Raw genomic sequence first — 22,047 nt, 5'->3', positions numbered from 1 at the left:
CTTTTTTCTTTTGGGGTGCAATACTTTCATGACCTGTTTAATTCTTAATGAGTCTCAGCGAGAGGGTGGAAAATGAGTGAAAAGCTGCAATATGACTATGTTTGGTGCAACCGTGACTAACATTATAAATGGACTAAAATTATATGTGACCCCATGTATTGACTGCCCTTTAATAACACACACTTTCACATTCATCGTATCATATCTGATCTGCTGCAGGTGCATGGCGTGTGTTAGCAGTATGTGGCCGTGTCATTGGTGTGTGAAGGATGAGCTCTGCACTCATGATAAGAGCTGCCCTCGTCAGCACATCATCTATAACAGCAGGGTAAGTGTTCGCCCTCTTATCTCCCCCAGGGCTTTACCCTCTCCTGACCGCTAAATGCAACCATTACAGACAGTCTTACAGACAGTCAACGAGGTCACGACCTGTCATAATATATATAGTGATCTGTTTTTCTTTCTCAAGGTCAAAATAAATTATTATTATTATACTTGGAGGTCATCAGTAATTCTATCTTCTAAAACGTGAATAAATCCAAAACATTTTCAATAGTGGGTTACGCTACCATGGTATTCAGAACCATGGTTTATTTGAATGCACCATAGTATTTTCAACAGTTTAGCATAGTACTACTTTTGTTGGGGACTATAGTTATTTTACTGCAGTATAACTATCGTATTATGCACCATATTTTTATATTTACTATAGTAAAAATAACTTATTTATGATATTTAAACAATATATATAACAATATACATGTGTAACAACTCTCTCTCTCTCTCTCTCTCTCTCTGTTCCTCTTCCAAAAAATATTTTTCTTTGATTTTTTTTTTTTTTTTGTCATCATGATTAATTACTTGGCTAATCTTGGAAACTGATAGTGTTTGTTTAAAACACTGTGGCAGAAATCATGCATTCATGTCTAAATTTGGTCTGTTCAATCACACCGCTCCTTCCACAGATCATTTGCATTAAACTGAAAATGTTCTTCTTATCTGACCAACCCTTGCCCTCACTGAGATTTTCATTTTGTATATGCGTGTGAACAGGAGCAGTCATCGCCCCGCGGGCCCGACTCTTGCCCCTGCGTCTGGGCCCTGCAGAGCTCCCCTCTGGTTCCTGTTGGCTTTGACACCGAGCTCTCTCTGCAGGGCAAAAACCTGGACATATTTGAGGTGATACTCATCTACCGCTTATCATTCCACCCCATCAATTGTGCCTGAGTCAATATGTTGGCCTTGACGTTTCATGGCTGTGCATTTTAAAAGGCCATTACTCCCCGGTGTTCAGGAGAGTCTGGGTGAACTCATTTATGATAATCGGGAAGGGGGTTGGAGATGGCTTGTGATTAGCGTTTGATTGTGTGACATGCCGTATGATATTTTAAACAGGATGAGAAAGATTGTGCTTGCATGCTGGTCATCGAAGGCCAGGAGCTGCGCTTGCCAGCCACGTTGGACCTCAGCAAAGAGACGGGGACACATGTGTTCAAGTGTGCCGCTCATCAGGTGATAGTAATAGCGTCCATTTATTCATTGCAGCATCAAATTACGCCACAGCCGCTGCAGTTAATATAGACTTGTGCGTGTGACGTCTACACTGATAATACTTGTAATTTATGACACCCAGCCAGAAAAACACAGCAATTCAAACATGGATTTGTTGATGGTGCCACACATAATTTGTCTGCATGCACCTGGCTGATTATACATTGATTTTGTGTGTGTGTGTGTGTGTGTGTGTGTTTAGTTTCGTTACTCAGTAAAGCAGTTTGAATACTCCGCTCCTGTATACCTGCAATGGGGGACACAGCGTATAGACTCAGCACCACATCTCCGCTGTGAGTACCGTGACCATTTCTGCATGTTTCATTTAGTGGCAGTCCAGTGAGCATCTTCAAAAATGATAAGATTTACTCTTATTGTTATCAGTGTACTTACTCATTTGCTTGACTTAAATGCATGTAAAATATATCATTTTTAAAAAATAACTGGTGAATAAATATATATAAGGGATAATGTACATCCATTTGGTCGTTATCACAGAATAAACCCCTGAAGATGATCAGGACCCCAACATAAAGCAAATATTTAATTATTTAAAATATAATTGTTTAAGTATTATTAATTGTATATGGTGTGTATATATAAATAAATAAATAAAATTACTGTGACCCTGGACCACAAAACCAGTCTCAAGTCGCTGGGGTATATTTGTAGGAATAGCTAAAAATATATTGTATGGGTCAAAATGATTGTTTTCTTTTATGCCAAAAAAGATCATGTTCCATGAAGATATTTAGTAAATTTCCTACTATAAATATATTAAAACTTAATTTTAGATTAGTAATATGCATTGCTAAGAACTTCATTTGGGCAACTTTAAAGGTGATTTTTCTCAATATTTTCTTTTCTTTTCTTTTTTTTTGCACCCTCAGATTCCAGATTTTCAAATAGTTGTATCTCAGCCAAATATTGTCCTGTCATAACAAACCATACATCAATGGAAAGCGTATTTATTCAGCTTTCAGATGATGCATCTATATTATGACTGGTTTTGTGGTCCAGGGTCACATATATACATAATTAGTTATCTTTTCTGGAAAGTGTGTATGTATATGTATTTACTAGTCTTTTTTATTTATTTTTTTTAAAGACAGACAGATAAACTTCCACCATTTCTAGCAAACAGTGAATCACCCACAACAACAAGTGAATCATTGAAGCAGCTAGTAACAGTTTTGTGTCTGTTGGTTGTGAGCTCACTGTGATCTGTGTGTGTCTGTGTAACAGTGCAGCTGTACAACTGCTCAGTGGGACAGTCCGACTGCAGCCAGTGTCGTGCGGTTGCGGCCAATTACGGATGTGTGTGGTGTGCCGAAGAAACCCCCAGCTGTGTGTATAACCAATCCTGCACCAGTGGAACCATGGACACCTGTCCTCCTCCTCTAATTACTGAGGTACACATATGCACGGTCCAAAATTACATTGTGTGGGTGAATTGAGAACATTTATCACCAATCAATAAACTTATTTTGTGTTATTTCCTTAAAGATGTATTTTGTTGGCAAGTCAATAGAATTAATTTAGCTTTAGTTTTTCTCTTGAGTATTTGTAGCAAACTGAACAGCTAATTTTGTGATTTGCACAATCATAAACCTGCCAGTGTATCAGCTGTCACAAAACATCAAAATCTTGGGTTTGATTTCTTGGGAATGCATGAATTGGTAAAGCGCATACTTTTGGATAAAAGCTTCTCCCGAATGTATAAATGTCAATGTGAAGGCAAAAGCTGTCAGAATAGTCGCTGATCTTTTTATAAGTGTACAGTTTGTGTTGAAGGATCTAATGGATCTAGTTTGAGTGTTATTATTAGCAGTCTGTGTGTGTGTGTGTGCGTGTAGCTTCAAATGCACAACCATACGTTTGTATTGTATTATTTTCTAAATTTGCTTGCTTTCTTTAATTATCATTCATAATCAACCATTTCTTGAATGATTTATATTTAATCATTTAATTATTCAAATCATTATTCAATTGATCATTTTATATATTGTATTTTTATACACATACGTATATAACAACATTTATTATTTTATATATTGTATTTTTATATACACGTATGTATGTATATAACAATATTTATATAACTTTTTATATTTTATGTTACTTATAACTTTCTGTTGTAGTGCTTGTTTAATCTTAAGATTTTTTTCTATTTAGAAATAATGAAATATTTTAGTTTTTGGGGTTTTATGGAATAATGTGAAGCAATTTGATATAACAACACAACAATTTGTGCCAAGTCCAACTGAGCATTAAAAAAACATAACAATCATTCATTAACCCCTGTTTATTTTTATCATATTATTTCCCGCTTTCTACTCTTCCCTATCAACTTGATATAAGACAGTTAATACAGTTTTGGGTATCAGACAAAATGCAAGGTTAACCGGTTTTGGGTATCAGACCAAACAGTTATTTTCTGGAGAGACTGGGTCCAATATCCCTGGTGTAGAGTTGCAAAACAAATTTAGGCATAGTGTCTCTTTGACTTGATTCGCTCTCATAGCTTTTGAAAGATTTAAAAGCTGTGAGGCTTAAACTATTGTTATTGCATTGCCATTTAAACCTATTATTGTTACTGAAAAATGGTCATTTCACTTACTTTGCAAACTAACCATTAGTCACATACAACGCTTGGCGGGTGCTAATTTTGGTCTTCAAACACATATTTATAAAAGACACTCTGTGTGTTTTGTACATGTTACAAGTTGTGTTTAGTTCAATGTTCCAGATTGTATTAGAAAACAGTCAATTAAATGTTAAAGAGTAATTTTCTCAAACTTTTATCTGTGGGCAGGTCGAGCCGCTGACTGGGCCACTGGAGGGCGGCATCCTGCTGACTATCCAGGGATCGAATCTGGGCCAGAGCTTCCAGGACATCGAGGCAGGAGTGACGGTGGCAGGGGTGATCTGCACACCTCTGCCCGAGGCCTATCGCATTTCCACCAGGTACAACTGCTCTGTTAAATTGACTGTTTTAGTGCACCAAATAAGATAAGTTAGCATCAGATTTCATGTGTGCAAATTCTGGTTTTGTTTTCAGTATTGTGTGTGAGCTCCAGGCCAGCGCAAATGTCACAGCCGGATCAGTCGTCATCACCGTCAGAGGTTCAGAGAAAGGAGAGTCCCAGCAGACGTTCTCATATCAGAATCCACAGCTGAGCAGGATTGTGCCGGAAAAAGGGCCTTTAGCTGGGGGCACGATGCTAACGGTCCACGGGTCGCAGCTCCTGACGGGACAACGAACAGAACAAAGAAGCGAACAAATCACTGGCCTGCAGGCCTTCTTGGGCTCAAAGCCCTGTCGCATGTAAGCACCAATAGAGAACTGCAGTGTTGACGTAATTTTATAGGCCAACCCAGAAGTTAGCGTCACCTAGTTGGTTCCCTTGTCAAAAAGCCAATTGGATTTTTCCATTGGGTATTGAATTATTGTAGAAAATAAGCTCTGTGAGAAAAGTTTATGTTGCTTACATATTTTGTAAATCATGGTTCTCTTTACAAATGCACACAACTTTTGAATTTTGAAGCCTAAATACAATCGGCAGAAGTAAAAAGGCTATAGACAAACCACACTGTGGTTGCTTGACTTCAATGTCACTACCATTAAGCTTCTTTAATTTTTTCAATTTTGCCTGAAAATTTTAGTTCAAGTATTTTGTAAGAGCGCAATTATAAACACAAGAAGGCGATAAAAGTGGACTGGTGAGTAGATGAGTTTACCTGTTCGGTGTAATGATGATTAATGTCTTCAACAACATTTGCAATTACATTTAGCCACTTGTTAGCAACTGCCTTTTTCAAGAAAGTTAAAGCTTTAAAAAAATCACAAGTGTGGTATAATTTATGTATTTTATGTTGTAGAATAAAACATAAAAATATATTGAGCTTATGTTCACCACAGACTTCTTTCAGGCATTTAACTAAGCCTATTCCAAAATCCATTGACTTTGTGACGATGGAAACGGAAGTGCTGGGGTTTATGGGGTTTGGCCGACTAAAATGTCATCCCTGCAGCACTTGATATCGTCTGTTTATTGACAGAAAATGTGAATGCAATTCACTGAAAAGATGCTGCAAGTCGCATTTGTCTAAGTTTTCTTATTCTTTTTTTCTATAAGCAATGAAGTGAGTGACACACGGCTGATTTGTCGCACCAGTCACTCCAACCAAACTGGAAGAGTGCCAGTCAAAGTAGTGTTTGGAAAAGCAGAGAGGATTTTGGATAGTGTTCTTTTCAGCTATATGGAAGACCCAGTGATTACTGATGCTACACCTACAGAGAGTTTCTACGGGTATGTGCGCTCAAGTCTTATAGTTCACTTAAAAATTACAATTCTGTCATCATTTACTCACCATAATGTTGTTCCATCCCTGTATGAGTTTCTTTATTTGAGCACAAAAGAAGATATTTTGAAGAATGTTGGTAACCAAACAGTTACTGGTAGCCATTGACTTCTATAATATGAAAAAATGCTATGTAAGTCAATGGCTACCATCAACTGTTTGGTTACCAACATTCCTCACAAAATCATCTTTTGTGCTCAAATAAAGAAACTCATACAGATGTAAATTGTTATAGTTATCTCATCTATTCTACATTTACATCATGAGATCATGTTCCTCTAATATTTTCATTGAAATTTAGGGGTGGGCGTTTTATAAACGTGACCGGCCAAAACCTGAATGTCGTTCAGCAGCCGAAGATGTCAGTCTCTTATGAGCCTAGAGAGAGATCAGAAGTCAGAAGACGTCGATACACCCACGTTCCTGTCAGGAATCCCTTGGTTATGGTAAAACAGTCAGAAAACTCATTTCACAGATTTTTTCAACCAATTTTACATATCAAACACAGAATTGGTTTTCAAAATGAATGCAAATAGGACTTATAAATTTGATTCATTCTCACAGGTTCAAATATTTATTCAGAGCCGGTTTAATCATTTACTTGACTAAATTTGAACTTGTTCACACTCCATGCACATGAAAGGAAATGTTCTCAGTGCAGTAGTGCATATATTTCTTTCTTTCTTTAGATTCAGGAGTTGTGCACCAATGTTACCTCGGAGAGGATGATTTGCAAGAGCCCAGCAGTGGAGCCGAAATCCAGGATAGTGCGAGTGTGGTTCGAGATGGACAATGTTCACATCGACTTTCCCACCATCAAGAAAAAGCCGTTCACTTACCACCCGAATCCAGACTTATTCCAGCTCAACAGTGAATCGCGAGGAACACCAATCCGATTCAAACCTGGAGGAGTCCTGGCAGTAGAGGTGCTTGCATTTCTGTGTTGTTGATTGTCCACCAATGGAATTTTAGTATTATTTGTATACATATATACATGCCACAGCATAGAATCGCAATATTTTGCTTCATGACAATGTATCAAGCGTGGATGGCAAGTATCAATATTTTATTATATAAATAATTCATACAAATATAAATTCCCACAAACATTTATTTATTCACTAGCATATAGGTTGAATGAGTAAATTAATCAAAACAGATGAAAATATAAAATCAGTAGTTTTTAATTTTCTGTTAGGCTGTATACCAGTGCAAGTGAATCAGTGTTACTGCGTCTCTCTTTCTGAATATGACGTGCAAATGGCATCACATCACTGCAAGTGAACTGCATGCTTCAATACAAGACTTTCCCTCACATGTACAGTAAATGAAGCTGTCTATAATGCCCTTGCACTGTTGGTACAATGTAGTTTTCACTCTTGTGCTATGAGCGAGCGTCCATTCCTTTTATACTCGCTACAGTTGGGATGATGTACCATTGCAAAAAAGAAACTACAGGCTGTATAAACAAAAATGATTTAATAAGAACAGTTCCTATATTAAAAGAACAAAACCTGTCGGCGCCGATATCCTTGTGGTTAGTGCGCCGACATATAGCTCTGTTGTGCTCACAGCGACCCGAGGTCGATTCCTGTCTCGAGGTCCTTTGCTGATCCCACTCCCCTCTCTCTTCTCAATGCTTTCCTGTCATCTCTCTGCTGTCCTGACCATTAAATACATAAAAAAGCCCGAAAATATAACAAAAAAAAGAACAAAACCTAAGAAAAAGAACAGAAATGTCATAAAAATACTAAAAATTAAAGCAGTTAGTTGCGCTATATCTTTTTTATATTAAACTAAACGGCACCTAACTGAAACACTCACATACTGTACATCTCTGGCTCTCAACTCTTCATTAGATGACTGTTCCATATGTTCGACTACTAAATATTGCTATTTTTTGATGAATATGTTTTTTATATATATTTATTTATTTCCAGTTAGTAATTTCAGTGCTTATTTAAGGAATAAACTTATTTCAGTTATGCTGCCAAGGCAACATTTCTAAATTTATTTTTACATCTAATATTTTATTATTATAATATGTGTTATTTTATTTTATTTCAGTTCAGTAAATATTTTAATAGTTTTATTTTTAGTTCCACTTAAATCCACTTGTGCACCAAAAACAGAGGTTGGTTGCTGTGACTGAGGATGTGTGTTTTGTGTCTGAAGGGTAAGGGACTGACACTGGCTATGAGCCGAGAGGAAGTTGTGGCCCGGCTAGGGGACAAAGAGTGTGACGTCAAGACTCTGGATAACACACACCTGTACTGCGAACCTCCTGAGGAACAGCCTCTCGCCCTGGACGACAGTGACTTACCTAGACTGAAGGTCAGTCTGTATCTAGTGTTATCTTTAGTTGTTACATGGCATATTTTTTTTTTTTAAAGTTCTTTTTTTCTGATGCAATTGTCAAATACAGTCTGGCTGAGTGTAACATGACGAGTTTTGAGCATCACACAATTTTTCCAAGTGAATACTCCATGACTTGACAATCGCAGCCAATCAGAATGTTTTTGATGTTTAATAGAGCACAGACTTTGTTTTTTAAAATGTTTTTCCACAGGGATTTCAAAGAAATTCTTCAGAATTAGAGCCATATTCTCTTAAAGTTAATAACTTAAAGTTTATCTTGGAAAAATACTAATAATTACGCTGTTAAATGTAACTTTTAGCACACATTAAAATGATACTTAAAATAATTTAATACTCTGCATTATAATGAATATTAAATTAAATTCACTTCTAAAACATTTTTTTTTTTTAGATTATTTAGCCAAAATAGTATAAGTAGTATAACATTTATTTGGCCATAACATGAAAATAATTATTATAAAATAAATGACAAAAGTAAAAAAGTAAAGAGTGTAAAGACCATCGACTCTACCGTGCGACTCCACCGGGCAGGGACACCGGCAAGGGATAGTAGTAGCTTTTTATTTAATTTTTTCATTGATATGTTTATTTTGAAATGTTGTTGTTATATGCATGTGTTAATTTTATTTAATTTCTTTATTTTCTTAAATATGTGGGTAGATAGTATTTATAGAGTTGTAACTTTTTAGTTTTAGTTACTTTTTCTTATTTGTAAGTCGCTTTGGACAAAAGCGTCTGCTAAATGACAAAAGTAAAGTAAGTAAAAGTAAGTAAAATAATTACATAATTTTTATATTGTGTCTTTCCATGAAGCATTGCAAATAAAATGTGAAAATCATGACTTTTAAATCAATTAAAATCGCATTGGCTTATGTCCTATTCAGAGGTATATATCATCTCTAAACAGCCTCAGAGCTCATAGTAGGTCTGTTTTGAATGGTTTATGCGTTATTGTTAAAATAATTTTCTCTGCCGTGAAAATGAGGTTTTTACTACCGACTGCAGCCTGGAGACCGTCTCTTTAAAAAGATGTAATTTATTGCTTCATGCTGTGTTGTATCTCACCTGCTTAGAATTGTGAGTGTCTTCATTTTGCGATCACATGCTAACATCTATGCGTGTGTGTGTCTCACTGCGTGTGTGTGTCTCACTGCGTGTGTGTGTCTCACTCAGGTGTTAATGGGAAGCCTGGCGTTTGACTTGGGTCCAGTGCAGTACGACAATGATTTACACTCCCTCGATCTGGCAGCTCAGATCGGCCTGGCAGCAGGGGCAGCGGTGGTTGTACTCATCGTGCTGGTTATCATCCTCATGTACAGGTAGAGTGAATTCAAAAGGCAGATTCCTCGCCCTTCTGGGCTTGTCGTCATGACGATGAGCCGTGAACTCACATCTAGCACTCAGAGAATTCTAATGGTATCCATCTGTGTTTGCTCTCGCTGTCTGTTTGTAAAGGCGGAAGAGTAAACAAGCTCTGAGAGACTATAAAAAGGTTCTGGTGCAGCTGGAGACACTGGAGATAAATGTTGGAGACCAGTGCAGGAAAGAGTTCACTGGTATGGCAACATTTTGTTCATCCATACAGTTTGTCCTAACTATAATATAGTTATAATGTCTGTCTCTCTATATATATATATATATATATATATATATATATATATGTATGTATATGTATGTATGTACATATATGTATTATATGTAAGGAATAATTGACTTCGGTCCGTTGAATTGTTAGAAAAATAATGCACACTCCGCTTCACGTCATGGCCGCATCACCACTTCGGGTGTGCATTATTTTTCTAATAATTCAATGGTCCGAAGTCAATTATTCCGCTTGTACTACAGTTGCCACACCTCAAGACATTGATCAGATGATATATATAAATGCATTCGTCCAGTTTTTCTGCTTAAATCGCTATTGTGAGTAGGATTATTTCTTCCGCATCTCTTCCAATGCCTCCCTTGCTAATTCCAAAACGTCATTTTAAACCGTAACGGAGGCTTGAGCCGTTGATAGCAGACTAATGCAGTTAATACAGTAAATAACTAAGTTATGAGAGGAGAGAGAGATTACATCTGTGAGTCTGTGCATCTCTCAAAAGTGTTCGGCAGCAATGTCTCTAACGCTAGTTAAAGTGAAACTTGAAGTTAACTTTCTTCACGAACAGCGCCGTTGTTGTTACATCGCTTGTAAGATCATGTACTTTTTAAGTTGTTAAACTATGTTACTGATATAATCGTCAGAGTAGCTCTAATGACACTAGCGCATCGGTAAACGTGTGCGCAAACTGTCTGTGAGGGAGAGAGAGCGGGAGAGTCCTTTCCATTCATAATAAAACGTAATTATGTGGCAAAAACATGAATATAATCTGTCGTTTGTATCCTTATGTTTACTATATTTATTTGTTTGGCCAGTGTCGTTGTGGGTTTTGGTTCTTTTGCTATTTTAGGCTGTAAGGACCTTTTGAAATAACGCAAATCATTTGGTGAAGTGATATGGACATTCGCCGTGCATTTCCCTGAAAATAATTGCACACCTTAGAACGTTTGTCAGCCAATCAGATTCAAGCATTCAACGGCCCCGTAGTATAAATATATATAATACACACATTAAGTTAAATTAAATTAATTATATGAATTTTTTTCTAACTTTATTGAACCAGTTACAGTATACCGCTAATAAACGCAAATGACAGCGTGCACTAATGACGTGCACTTTTTATTCATGCAAATTGAGACACTTTTCGATTAACAATATCCATTACATGCACCATTAAACTGACTTCTTCCCGCCCTCCAGATCTGATGACAGAGATGATGGATTTGAGCAGTGATGTTGGTGGCCCTGGCATCCCCTTTCTGGATTACCGCACATACGCAGAGCGTGTTTTCTTCCCCGGCCAGAAGGGTGCGCCGCTGAGTCAGAATCTGGATTTGCCTGATTCTCGCAGACAAACGGTGGAGCAGGGCCTGGGTCAGCTCAACAACCTGCTCAACAACAGACTCTTCCTTATACGGGTCAGTGAAGAGCCTTGTTTTCACTGTCAGTTCGGCACTAGCTTCCTGTAGAGGAAAAGTGTAATTACTGTGTTTATGCCGCTGGCGTATCCAGCACGTCAGTGGCTGTTTTTGGAGCTGTTATTTCACCTCAAACCGTAAACAAAAGATGAAAAAGAAAGCAAATGTAATATTCATTTTGCACTGAGTGCAGCTGGATGGTTGTTTAGCGGTGAGAGGGTTTTTTATTATTATCTTTTTTTGGAGAAATCTCAGTCGCTATCTTCTTTCTTGATGCTTTATCTGCATTTAAACTGTCAGGCAGCAGCGCAGAAACTTCAGCGTCGAACTTCAGCATTTTAAATATTTATCCGTCGTCGCAGTCTGAGGCTTTGTAGATGTTTTACACCTGCTGTGTTTTGCAAGTTGAAGCTGTTTGATTGAAATTGGTCAAACTAGTGTGCTCTTGTAGTGCATTTTAGGCAACATCTCATGGCACTAATGCAGGTAAACTCTCCTGGATTTCTGTAGTTCATTCATACTCTGGAGGCGCAGCAGAGTTTCTCGCAGAGGGACAGAGGTTATGTCGCGTCTCTTCTCACGATGGCCCTTCATGATAAGCTGGAATACTTCACGGATGTCATGAAGATCCTGCTGGGGGATCTAGTGCAGCAATACGTGGCCAAAAACCCCAAACTCATGCTGCGCAGGTATTTTACATTCACTTTTTACTTATTTGGCATACATTTATTATTGCTTTTTACCTATAGTGCATTCAAGCATGCTTTATTAGTATGTGTTACTTAAATCAAGTGACTTTTACCATCTTTGTTTGCAGTCTCAGTGGTCCCAGTTGTTGTACACAAAAATGTTACAAGAAATTAATTTATTATTTTTATATTATATCTATTTTAATATACAATATTGTTTTCACACACACACACACACACACACACACACATATATATATATATATATATAGTAATGTTTGTCCTCATAAAAACCCAGTAAACATATATTTTTGATGCTTTATCTTTCTAGTTTACCACAAAGCAGATGGTAGTTGAGAAATATTATTTCATTATGCTGTATTGTGAGTTTGTGTGGTTTTCAAGAACACATTATTCAATAATATTCAATAAGTAATAATAAGCAGACTAATAAGAGACTCCTAGTTTATGAAAATGAATTGTTTCTGTTGATGTTTTACTTTGGGTCCATAATGTACATAGGGTCCATAGACTAATGTAACAAGTAAATAATGTATTAAGGTTCTAGCTCAACTGAAATAAAAACATTTCAAATGAGTGCATCATGTGTTTGTGTAAAAAAACAACGACAAACTGTCTGATCTGTCCTGATCTGATTATAGTAAATCTAATCTGAAGTCATATTCCACACATGTCGTCATCTGTAGGACAGAGACTGTTGTGGAGAAGATGCTGACCAACTGGATGTCCATCTGTCTCTACTCTTTTCTTAAGGTATCAGAGCATGTGATGAATTCTATGCATTTGCTTTGACCAATGCTGAATAATGAGAATATATCAGTGTATTTGTATTTATACATTGTATTTTTAATCATTATTATTATTATTATTATATTTTTCAATATATATATATATATATATATATATATATATATATATATATATATATATATATATATATATATATATATAATAATTTTTTTTTTTGGAAAAACCTTTATATTTTAATTATTTTGTTTTAATTAAATAAGAACAATTTAATTCAAATATAGTATTTCTGGAAAACAATCATGTATTTTATTTACGATATATATTTTAATAAATATAATTATTATTATTTATTTTCTTTGAATTAGTTTAATGAAATAATAATATAAAAAATATTAAATATTTATCTATCTTTGGTGTATTTTCACCAGGAGGTTGCTGGTGAGCCTCTCTACAAGTTGTACAGGGCTATTAAATACCAGGTAGATAAAGGACCAGTGGATGTAGTGACGGGAAAAGCCAAACGCACTCTCAACGACAGCCACCTGCTCCGAGAGGACATTGACTACTGCTCAGTGGTGCGTCTCTGTAATACTTCCATCTCAATGCTATCAAAACACAACTCCTAAATGAATAAATCTAACAAGACAGAGTGTTTGTTTCTCTCTCAGACTCTAACTGTGCTGGTGAAGAGCGGTGTCGAGGTCCAGCCCTGTCCTGTTAAAGTTCTGGACTCTGACACCATCACTCAGGTTAAAGACAAAATCCTGGACCAGATTTATAAAGGAGCACCATACTCCCAAAGACCAGCCGCAGACTCACTGGACCTTGGTACGGTTTTGCTAGATATATCTAGACTAGTCACAACTACATTCATTTTAAAGAAAACAGTTTTTTGTTAAAGCTTTGTTTTGTATATTGTTTTCCTTCAGAGTGGCGATCGGGCCAGGCGGGTCACCTGACTCTTTCTGATGACGATGTCACCGCCATCGTTCAGGGTCGATGGAAACGGATCAACACTTTACAGCACTACAAGGTACAGCTGGACATTTACTGTGTCTAGAATTTTGCATGCAAGTTCATTCAGATTGATTGGTTGACTGAAGGGTTGGTTAGTTGATATGTGGGTTTGATTAGTAGATTGACTGGTTAGTTGGTTAGCTGATTTTGTGAGTTGGATGGTTCATTTTGTGAGTTGATGGATATTTTTTTTCTTTATTTTAGTTGATTTTGTGAGTTGATTGATTTTATGATTTTTTTTTTTTTTTACTTTTCTGAATTTATTGTTTGGTTGATTTTGTGAGCTGATTGTTTGGTTGATTTTTATGGATTTATTGTTTTGTTAATTTTACAAATTTATTGTTTGGTTGATTTTGTGAGTTGATTGGTTGATTTTATGAAATAATTTTTTGGTTGATTTTGTGAGTCAGTTGATTGATTTTGTTGTTTAATTTTGTGAGTCGGTTGGTTAGTTGATTCGTTGACTGTTTGGTTGATTGATTTAGCTCTAATTCTCTATCTTTTCTCTGATCAGGTGCCTGATGGGGCCACTGTGGCTCTCATCCCTCGTTCTCTTGGAGTAAATCAGTTCTATCAGACTGGAGAGAGTAAGTTTAATACTTTTTGCTCAATCAAAAGTAAATGCCCATCGTTTTTACACTCTATTCACTTCATTACTAACCATCAGAAAGCAAAAAATGATAAATTTCTTCTTGATATCTGGTCTTGCTGTAGAAACTCCCATGCTGGAGGGAGAGGAGGAGGAAGGTCTTCGTCTATGGCATCTGGTGAAGCCGAGCGAGGACCCTGAGATCCCCAAACACAGGAAGAGCAGCATGAGAGAGAGGGAGCGGGCAAAAGCCATTCCTGAGATCTACCTTACACGACTGCTTTCTATGAAGGTACGTGAGATGTCATCTTTAATACAGCACACGCCACATCAAAACAAATCCTGCCGTTTCTCATGTTTGTTTGAGATTTGTCTTCTGCTGCTGACTGTCAGTGTGATTGAAAGCTGCTCTGTGTTTACAAATGTGTATCTTCAGGGCACTCTGCAGAAGTTTGTAGATGATGTCTTTGTAGCCATACTGAGTACGAAACGGCCTCCACCCATCGCTGTCAGATTCTTCTTTGACTTCCTGGACGACATGGCAGAAAAACACGGGATTGACGACCCAGAGACCGTTCACATATGGAAAACAAACAGGTCAGTGCTGTTTCCCACATATCTTAGTTCTGGAAAACTTTTTAATGAAGCATTTTAATAAAGTTTTACAAGGTTATTAGAAAATTAATAGAAATTAAGTGAATTGCTTTTTGTATTATATTTCTATATATATATTTTTTTTTTTTTAAATGACGGAAATTCATTGGTCATTAACAGTGGAAATACATTCTTCAGAATATTTCATTATCTAGTTATTGCTCTGGTATAAAATTTACTAAGCTAGCAAATCATTCTTTTGAGTTATTTGTCCCTAATCAATTGAGTGAGCTTGTTCACTAATTGGTTTGAACAGTTCATTACTCAATCAATCTGAATTTCAATGGATTAAATGTTTGAAAACCATAGATGAGAATGAAATAAGGGAATTTGTGAAATGTGCAAATGTTTATAGTGAATATACACTTTTATACATTAGGGTTGTGACGGTGAGGAAATTTTCCCACCGGTTAATCGACATGTGACCGCACCGGTATCACAGTGGTGGTGGTGGGGTCGTTTGAGTTTTCCCTCTTTTCCTCGCTTTCCTTCGGTTTTAAATAGCTTGTAAAAGCTCCGTGCGAGTTTTACTTTCACTATCAAATTAGCAGCAATTCGACGTCAAACTGTTTATTTTTAGGTCGTTTGAGTTTTCCCACTTTCCCTCACTTTCCTCCACTTTTAAATATCTTGTAAAAGCACCGTGCGCATTTTACTTTCACTTTTAAATTAGCGGGAAATTCTGCATCAAATTGCTTGAATTAAATTCAAGCAACAACAAAATACAACATATAACTTTTATTAACAAAACAAATAAAAATACACCATACTATATGCCTACTATAAAATAACAAATAACTTACAAATTTGAAATAGGTACGAAACTGAAAATCAGTAAAGACTGAAGAACAAATAATTATAAAACGTAGAACGTTTATTAGCAAAACCAGGACTGCTTACACCTTGATGTAAAATAATGGGGGAAAAAATCACAGAGTTTAAATAAAATAAAAATAAGCAAATACTGTGGAACCAAATAAATGAGAAATGAATGTAAAAAAAAAAAAAATCCAATATCAGCTTCGATAAATGGCAGGTCATTTGGCAGGTCAATGACAGGCTTTTCAAAATCCAAAATATTTTTTAAAACAGGCGCTTTTACATGTCGTTTTGAAACTCTTCTGTCTCTCACCTCACTCTTCTTGTCAGTCACCTCGACCTCCTCACGTGATAAATGAAATCTGATCTGTGATGCGCGTCTGTCGTTCGTTCGATGTGCTGCTGTAGTGTCTGTTCTTTAACTGAACTAAATGATTTTTATTAATATAAAAAAATCAAAATGATGGTGAGGGACGGTGCCGCAGTGTGCACTTGATGTAACCGGTGTTTCGGCTTAACATCGGTATCACTGCCAACACCATCTATCGCAACAAGCCTATTATATACATATTTCAATTTTGTAATATTTTTATGACTAGTCCCTTTTCCCTCAATCAATTGGTCAAACTGGTTCAGAAATTGGTCTGAAAGATTGATTAGTGAATCATTCTGAATTGATTTTTAGAAATCCTTACTTGGTAATTGCAAATGTCAAGTCATCTTTATTTATATAGCGCTTTTAACAATGTAAATTGTGTCAAAGCAACTGCACAGTATCAAAAAAGGAAAATAGTGTGTCAATGTAAAATGAAAAGATAAAAAAAAAAAAAAGACTTTCAGTTAAAGGCATTTCATTATTGAATTCAGTGATGTCATCATCCAGCTCAGTTCAGTTTAAATAGTATCTGTGCAATCAGGTCGACGATATCGCTGGAAATGAAGTGTCCCAAATGATTGGAAAGGTCATGGAATTTCATTGGGCAGAAAGTGTGGAACCCTGATGTTTCTCTGTTCATTAAATTGAATGTTCATTTAAATGCACTTTTGTCTTTCCTCCGCCCACAGTTTACCTTTGCGTTTCTGGGTCAACATCTTGAAGAATCCTCAGTTCGTCTTTGACGTGCAGGTGACGGATAGCGTGGATGCCGTCCTCTCCGTTATTGCACAGACCTTCATTGATTCCTGCACTACATCTGAGCACAAAGTGGGCCGGGTCAGTACAGCAATTAACCTCTTGACCTCTCTAGCTGTGACCTCATTATGGTGAGAGTGTGCATGTAGAGCGAGAAGATGAACAAGGGCAGGAATGGGAGATAATAAGGAAAATAAGAAAAAGCTGAAAGATGCTGTAGCAATGAAAGAGCTCATTGTCGTGTGTCTTGTACTTCAGGATTCTCCAGTGAATAAGCTGTTGTATGCCCGAGAAATCCCACGGTACAAGCAGCTGGTAGAGAGGTGAGACAATCTGAACTTTATATAGCAGCGCAGCCTTTTGCAAACACAATGGATAGTGGAGGTTCATGATATTCAGTGCTATAAGGCTTCTTCCTCTCCTGCAGGTACTACAGTGATATTCATAACGCCGTGTCTGGCTGTTACCAGGAAATGAATTCAACCCTCACAGAGCTGTCAGGGGTGAGACTGAATTTATTCTATTCGAAATGAAATTCTAACTGTGATTTTACTTTTTAACACACAGCAGGGTCCAAAAGTATTAAACCACACTGAGATTCTGGGATTGAATGTCTAGTTTATGGGTCAACGACTTGACTCTTATTAATTTATTCAAACATATATTTGCAATTCACATAATTTGCAATTCACACATGCAGCGACTTGATTAGTGGTGATTAGTGTTTTTAATTTCTGAAATACAATTATTTTTGATTGATTTATTATTTATTTATTGCTCAGGTTATAAAATGTGTTGTGTAACTTTTTGAATTTGAATTGTAAATTATTAAAATTATTTAATTAGTATTTTTGTAAAAAAAAAAAAAACGTGGTTAATTATTTTTTTAATTATTAATTGTAAAATAAACATAATTTTGAACGAATAGTACATGATATTTAAGTCATGTGGCGTGTTTTTTTATTAATCATTTAAAAATATTTAAAATATATATTTTTAATAAATAATTAATTGTATTTGTTAAAGTAATTGTCTCGTGGTTTCCAATTCATTTTAAAAGTAATAATTGCAATATATATGTTTTATATTTATTTTTAAAAATGTAATGTGGTATGACAATAATTATTTCAATTAATAATTGCAAAGTATTAAAAATTATTTTTTGAATTCTTAAATCATATTAGTGTAAAAAACACCATGTCAATGTTATGTGACAATTAAAATTAATAATTGTCAAAAATTAAGCATATTTTTAGAATTAATTCTTTATATTTGTAAAATGAAATGTTTTTGTTTGATATTAAAAACATCTCTTACCTTGAAAAATATATTTAAGTAGAGGAAAATATGCAGGTCTTGCATTTTTATAAAGGTTTCCCTTCCTTTTTAAAAGATTTTTCCTTTTCTTTGTCATGGACACTTAAACCTTCTATTGTAAGATTCTGATGACTGTCTGTTTTTAGAGCTTTGCATCCGAGATGAACAGTTTGGTGGCGTTGCATGAGCTGTACAAGTATATCAACAAATACTACGATCAGGTCAGTATGGGATTGATATAAGCAGTTTATGATGTTTGTGCTAGAGCAAATTAAAATACTCCTTTATATTGTGTTGTATGCAGATTATCATGTCTCTGGAAGAAGACGCTGCGGGTCAGAAGATGCAGCTGGCGTATCGGCTTCAGCAGGTCGCCGCCCTGGTGGAGAATAAAGTCACTGACCTTTAGGCTTTGACCTTTCACCTTGTCGTCTAAGCTCATCAATAATAACGTCTTATCTCATGTGATCGGCTGATGAAATGCAACCACTACGCCAAACACTCGTGTGCTTCCACAACCGTTCACATAAACTACCTGCATATTCTTAACAAAAGGGAACAGGAAATGAAGTGATCACTTTCTTCCGATAAAACCTTAATGGGAATTTTATTGGAGAAGGGTTGCTTTTCAGACTGAGGCTCTGAATGATTCACAGGAGTATTGACTGACGGGAAGTGTGTGTGTGTGTGTGTGTGTGTGTGTGTGCATGGCTAATTGTGATGTGTTTGTCTGAAAGGCTCTGCTGTATATATGAAGTTTACCTAATTCAAATTCTGACACAAGACTATTTTAATGACACTACTGAAGCAGCTCTCACATATTGTGACGTGCTGAGACATATTTTATACCATTTCTATTTCCATTCAAGTGATCACATCCACTGTATGGCGTTTCATGAACTGATTCAACGAAACTGTACAGTCATGTCAGCACTACGGACAAATCCTACATTTACTTTTTACTTCTACTGTACATGGAGTATTTCGTTCCAGGTTTAGAAATGTTCTACTCCTCCACAATCAAAGCCTAAACTCATAGACTGTCCTTGGCCGTGTGGTGTTAACCTTTTATACTAACATTTCTACATTAGTATTGCAGATCAAAACAAGTATTAAGCTTTTACAGGGACTGTAGAGTAAGTCTATGTACACAAGTGCCATAAGTTATAAGAGCACAATATTTGTGTGCACGTTATTGTGTAGCTTTAAGTGTGCATGCAAAAAAAGACAAAATGTCTAGGTTTTCCGCTATTGTTAGTATCTCAGATATCTGGAATTTCTCAAAGTTGTTAAATGTGATCATCTGAATTTGGTTTGTCGTACCGTAAGCTGATTAACTACTTCATCAAGCAGATTTCTGATAGATCCCTATAAAATATGGGTCTGGGTCACATTTCACTCCCAAATCAACAGATAAAGAATTAAGAAATTATATTTTGCACAATATACCTTATTCTTAAACTTCAACTAATATATTGTTTTTTTTTTCTTTTTCCAGTTATAGGTTTTTGCATTGCTTCTTAAATCTTATAAAGATGTTGTAAAGCACAACATCTAATCAATTCAAATTAAATTTTTGATTTAGGCATGAAATGAATCCCAGATCTTTGCAGGTTTTGTGAGATTCATTCACACTTACAGTAAATGGCATTGATTTCCTAATGCCTGCTTTGTATTTAATAGCAAAATCGAGAACAATTCAAGATTCAATCTCAAGCGTTTTGAGTCTTAAATGAAATTGCAATGCAGCTGGGTTGGCCAGTCTCTTGGGAGGTATTGACACAAAGCTGGGACAGTTTTGGTTATTGGATTTGGAGTTGGCAAACGGAGAATAGCATCTTTATTCGCTTGATCCCAATGATTAGAAAAACACCAGTCGGATTGAAAGTTGTGCACATCAGACACTGAATAGAAACTAACTTGTATTGTAAATAATGCTTATTTATACATGACCGCCAATGTGCCTTCTTTGTTACTTTTTATAATGTCTACTGATTTAAGTAAACATGCTTGACATTACTTGCCAAATGGAGGAAAAGATGAACTGCGGCACAACTGTTGCCTTTTGTGAAGATCATATGGGGCTTTTAGTCTCTGGACTGCAGCGCGTCTCAGGATTATAGCCAGCGATCTCAGTGGATTCGGTATAAATCCATGTGTAGCTCAATCATTTCTAGTTTGCCCCACCAGCTCATTTCCTGGAGCGACCTGTATTCACCTTGTTGTCACAGGGTTATTTTTTGTGAATCTGTTCTTTTAGCTTCTTAAATCGGTCATGAGTTTTTTTCACCTGAAGCACTTTGTGTTTACATTTTGGCTCACCCACAATGTCTCATTTTTTAGTAGTTTGATCATGAAGCTGACGTCATATGCTTTAACAGAATCCCTTTTGTGTATAGAACTTAAAATAATGAATTTGATGCTATCTGGACATCTCTGTTCCTGCATTTATTTATGTGATTTTGAGCTATTACGCTTCATCATACTAATGTATGCACAGGATGAGCAAACTAATATGTTTCCCATTTTTAAAACACTCTGTGTATGTTTATTAGCCTATTGTTGAATGTGTTTGGCCTCTTGGTGTATTTTTTTGATTATTATAGGCTGATGCATGCTTGAGATTTGATTGGATTTTCTGATTGGGGTGCTTTATGAGAGGTTCTGCGTCATGAGTGCATGACTCTCATAAGAACACAGAAGAAAGCGTGTGTGTATGCATGAGAGTTTGTAAGTAATTGTAGCGCTTCGTACATGACGGTGAGGTTTTTTTGAGAATCGCCTGTTATGTACAGTTTTCTCTAAGAGAATCCTGCGAAACCTTCTTTTTGTACAGTCTTGCGATTTCCTGTTTTGCCAGTTGTGTGGAATATGGCTTTGTATCTTTGCAGAAAAACAATTCATACCATTGTTTAGAGAATTGTTGGTGTATATGGAGCCCTTGCCCGGCACCGAGTTTTACACAACTTTTATACAAGGGTAAAAAAAAAATAATATATGGTAATTTTCTAATGAAGTTGGGGTTAAAAGAGAACTTAAACCCAGTCTAAAGACTATACTCTTTTGTATTTGTATTGTGTATAGTTTGCTAACAATTGTGTATATGTGCCTGTACATATTGTGAAGAGGACTTGTTCTTTTAGTTTTTGTTTTTCAACAGACTTACTCTCTGCATTCAGGAGAAATTGGTAGCCAAAATGTTGAAATGAGTGAAATGGAAATTTGTATCTGGAAAAAATAAAGCTATAATTTTAACAATGATGTCGTGTTTACTGTTTTAGATGTTGTGTATTTGTAGACCGCAGAACAAAAGTGTCCAGAACTATATTAAATGGATGGATACATCTCCTGTGGGTTGGATGACTTTAACTGACATGTTGGCGTGAAAACCAAAAAAGGATGATTTTTGTATAAATTCTGAACCATTTTTACAAAAATTATATCACAGTTTCTTGCTTCAGAACCTAGGTCATAGGTTTGATTTTGGCATTGGTGGAGACATAACAGACATTTAATTATTTGATCAAAATTATTAAGGACAGTTTAGTAGTCGCTGGAGATTGGTAGGGGCATGTCATAGCATCCCTACTAAATTCTACACCCTTGAAAATCATGTCTGACTTAAATATATAGTTCGCTCCTTAAATATGAAGAGGGCAAACAACAGATTGAGTTAATCCAAATTTCACAAAAAGCTTGGTGTTGATGTTTTTGTCACTCTTCTGAGGAAGATGTCAATCAAATTT

General features: G+C 36.0%; 1 protein-coding gene across 2 annotated transcripts in view; it reads left to right on the top strand.

The window, feature by feature from the left end:
- Positions 1 to 21,561, top strand: part of LOC306849663 (plexin-B3-like) — a 42,044-nt gene extending 20,483 nt beyond the window's left edge. For both annotated transcript variants that reach the window (XM_079384855.1, XM_079384854.1), the window contains exons 9-35: positions 220 to 328; positions 1,054 to 1,179; positions 1,396 to 1,512; positions 1,754 to 1,844; positions 2,797 to 2,963; positions 4,367 to 4,518; positions 4,613 to 4,879; positions 5,691 to 5,864; positions 6,218 to 6,362; positions 6,606 to 6,842; positions 8,092 to 8,250; positions 9,469 to 9,614; positions 9,751 to 9,851; positions 11,096 to 11,313; positions 11,824 to 12,002; positions 12,710 to 12,776; positions 13,202 to 13,348; positions 13,442 to 13,601; positions 13,703 to 13,806; positions 14,305 to 14,377; positions 14,505 to 14,671; positions 14,816 to 14,976; positions 16,918 to 17,065; positions 17,243 to 17,307; positions 17,412 to 17,487; positions 18,448 to 18,522; positions 18,606 to 21,561. In XM_079384855.1, the coding sequence (XP_079240981.1) occupies positions 220 to 328; positions 1,054 to 1,179; positions 1,396 to 1,512; positions 1,754 to 1,844; positions 2,797 to 2,963; positions 4,367 to 4,518; positions 4,613 to 4,879; positions 5,691 to 5,864; positions 6,218 to 6,362; positions 6,606 to 6,842; positions 8,092 to 8,250; positions 9,469 to 9,614; positions 9,751 to 9,851; positions 11,096 to 11,313; positions 11,824 to 12,002; positions 12,710 to 12,776; positions 13,202 to 13,348; positions 13,442 to 13,601; positions 13,703 to 13,806; positions 14,305 to 14,377; positions 14,505 to 14,671; positions 14,816 to 14,976; positions 16,918 to 17,065; positions 17,243 to 17,307; positions 17,412 to 17,487; positions 18,448 to 18,522; positions 18,606 to 18,710 (3,736 nt within the window). In that variant the 3' untranslated portion in view covers positions 18,711 to 21,561. The remainder of the gene's footprint in view (positions 1 to 219; positions 329 to 1,053; positions 1,180 to 1,395; positions 1,513 to 1,753; positions 1,845 to 2,796; positions 2,964 to 4,366; positions 4,519 to 4,612; positions 4,880 to 5,690; positions 5,865 to 6,217; positions 6,363 to 6,605; positions 6,843 to 8,091; positions 8,251 to 9,468; positions 9,615 to 9,750; positions 9,852 to 11,095; positions 11,314 to 11,823; positions 12,003 to 12,709; positions 12,777 to 13,201; positions 13,349 to 13,441; positions 13,602 to 13,702; positions 13,807 to 14,304; positions 14,378 to 14,504; positions 14,672 to 14,815; positions 14,977 to 16,917; positions 17,066 to 17,242; positions 17,308 to 17,411; positions 17,488 to 18,447; positions 18,523 to 18,605) is intronic.
- Positions 21,562 to 22,047: the final 486 nt, after the last annotated feature.

Source organism: Barbus barbus (assembly GCF_936440315.1).
Source record: "Barbus barbus genome assembly, chromosome: 29".
In the NCBI taxonomy this organism is placed as follows: domain Eukaryota; kingdom Metazoa; phylum Chordata; class Actinopteri; order Cypriniformes; family Cyprinidae; genus Barbus; species Barbus barbus.
The sequence above is the reverse complement of the archived record's forward strand: the minus strand, read 5'-3'. Positions and strand labels throughout refer to the sequence as shown.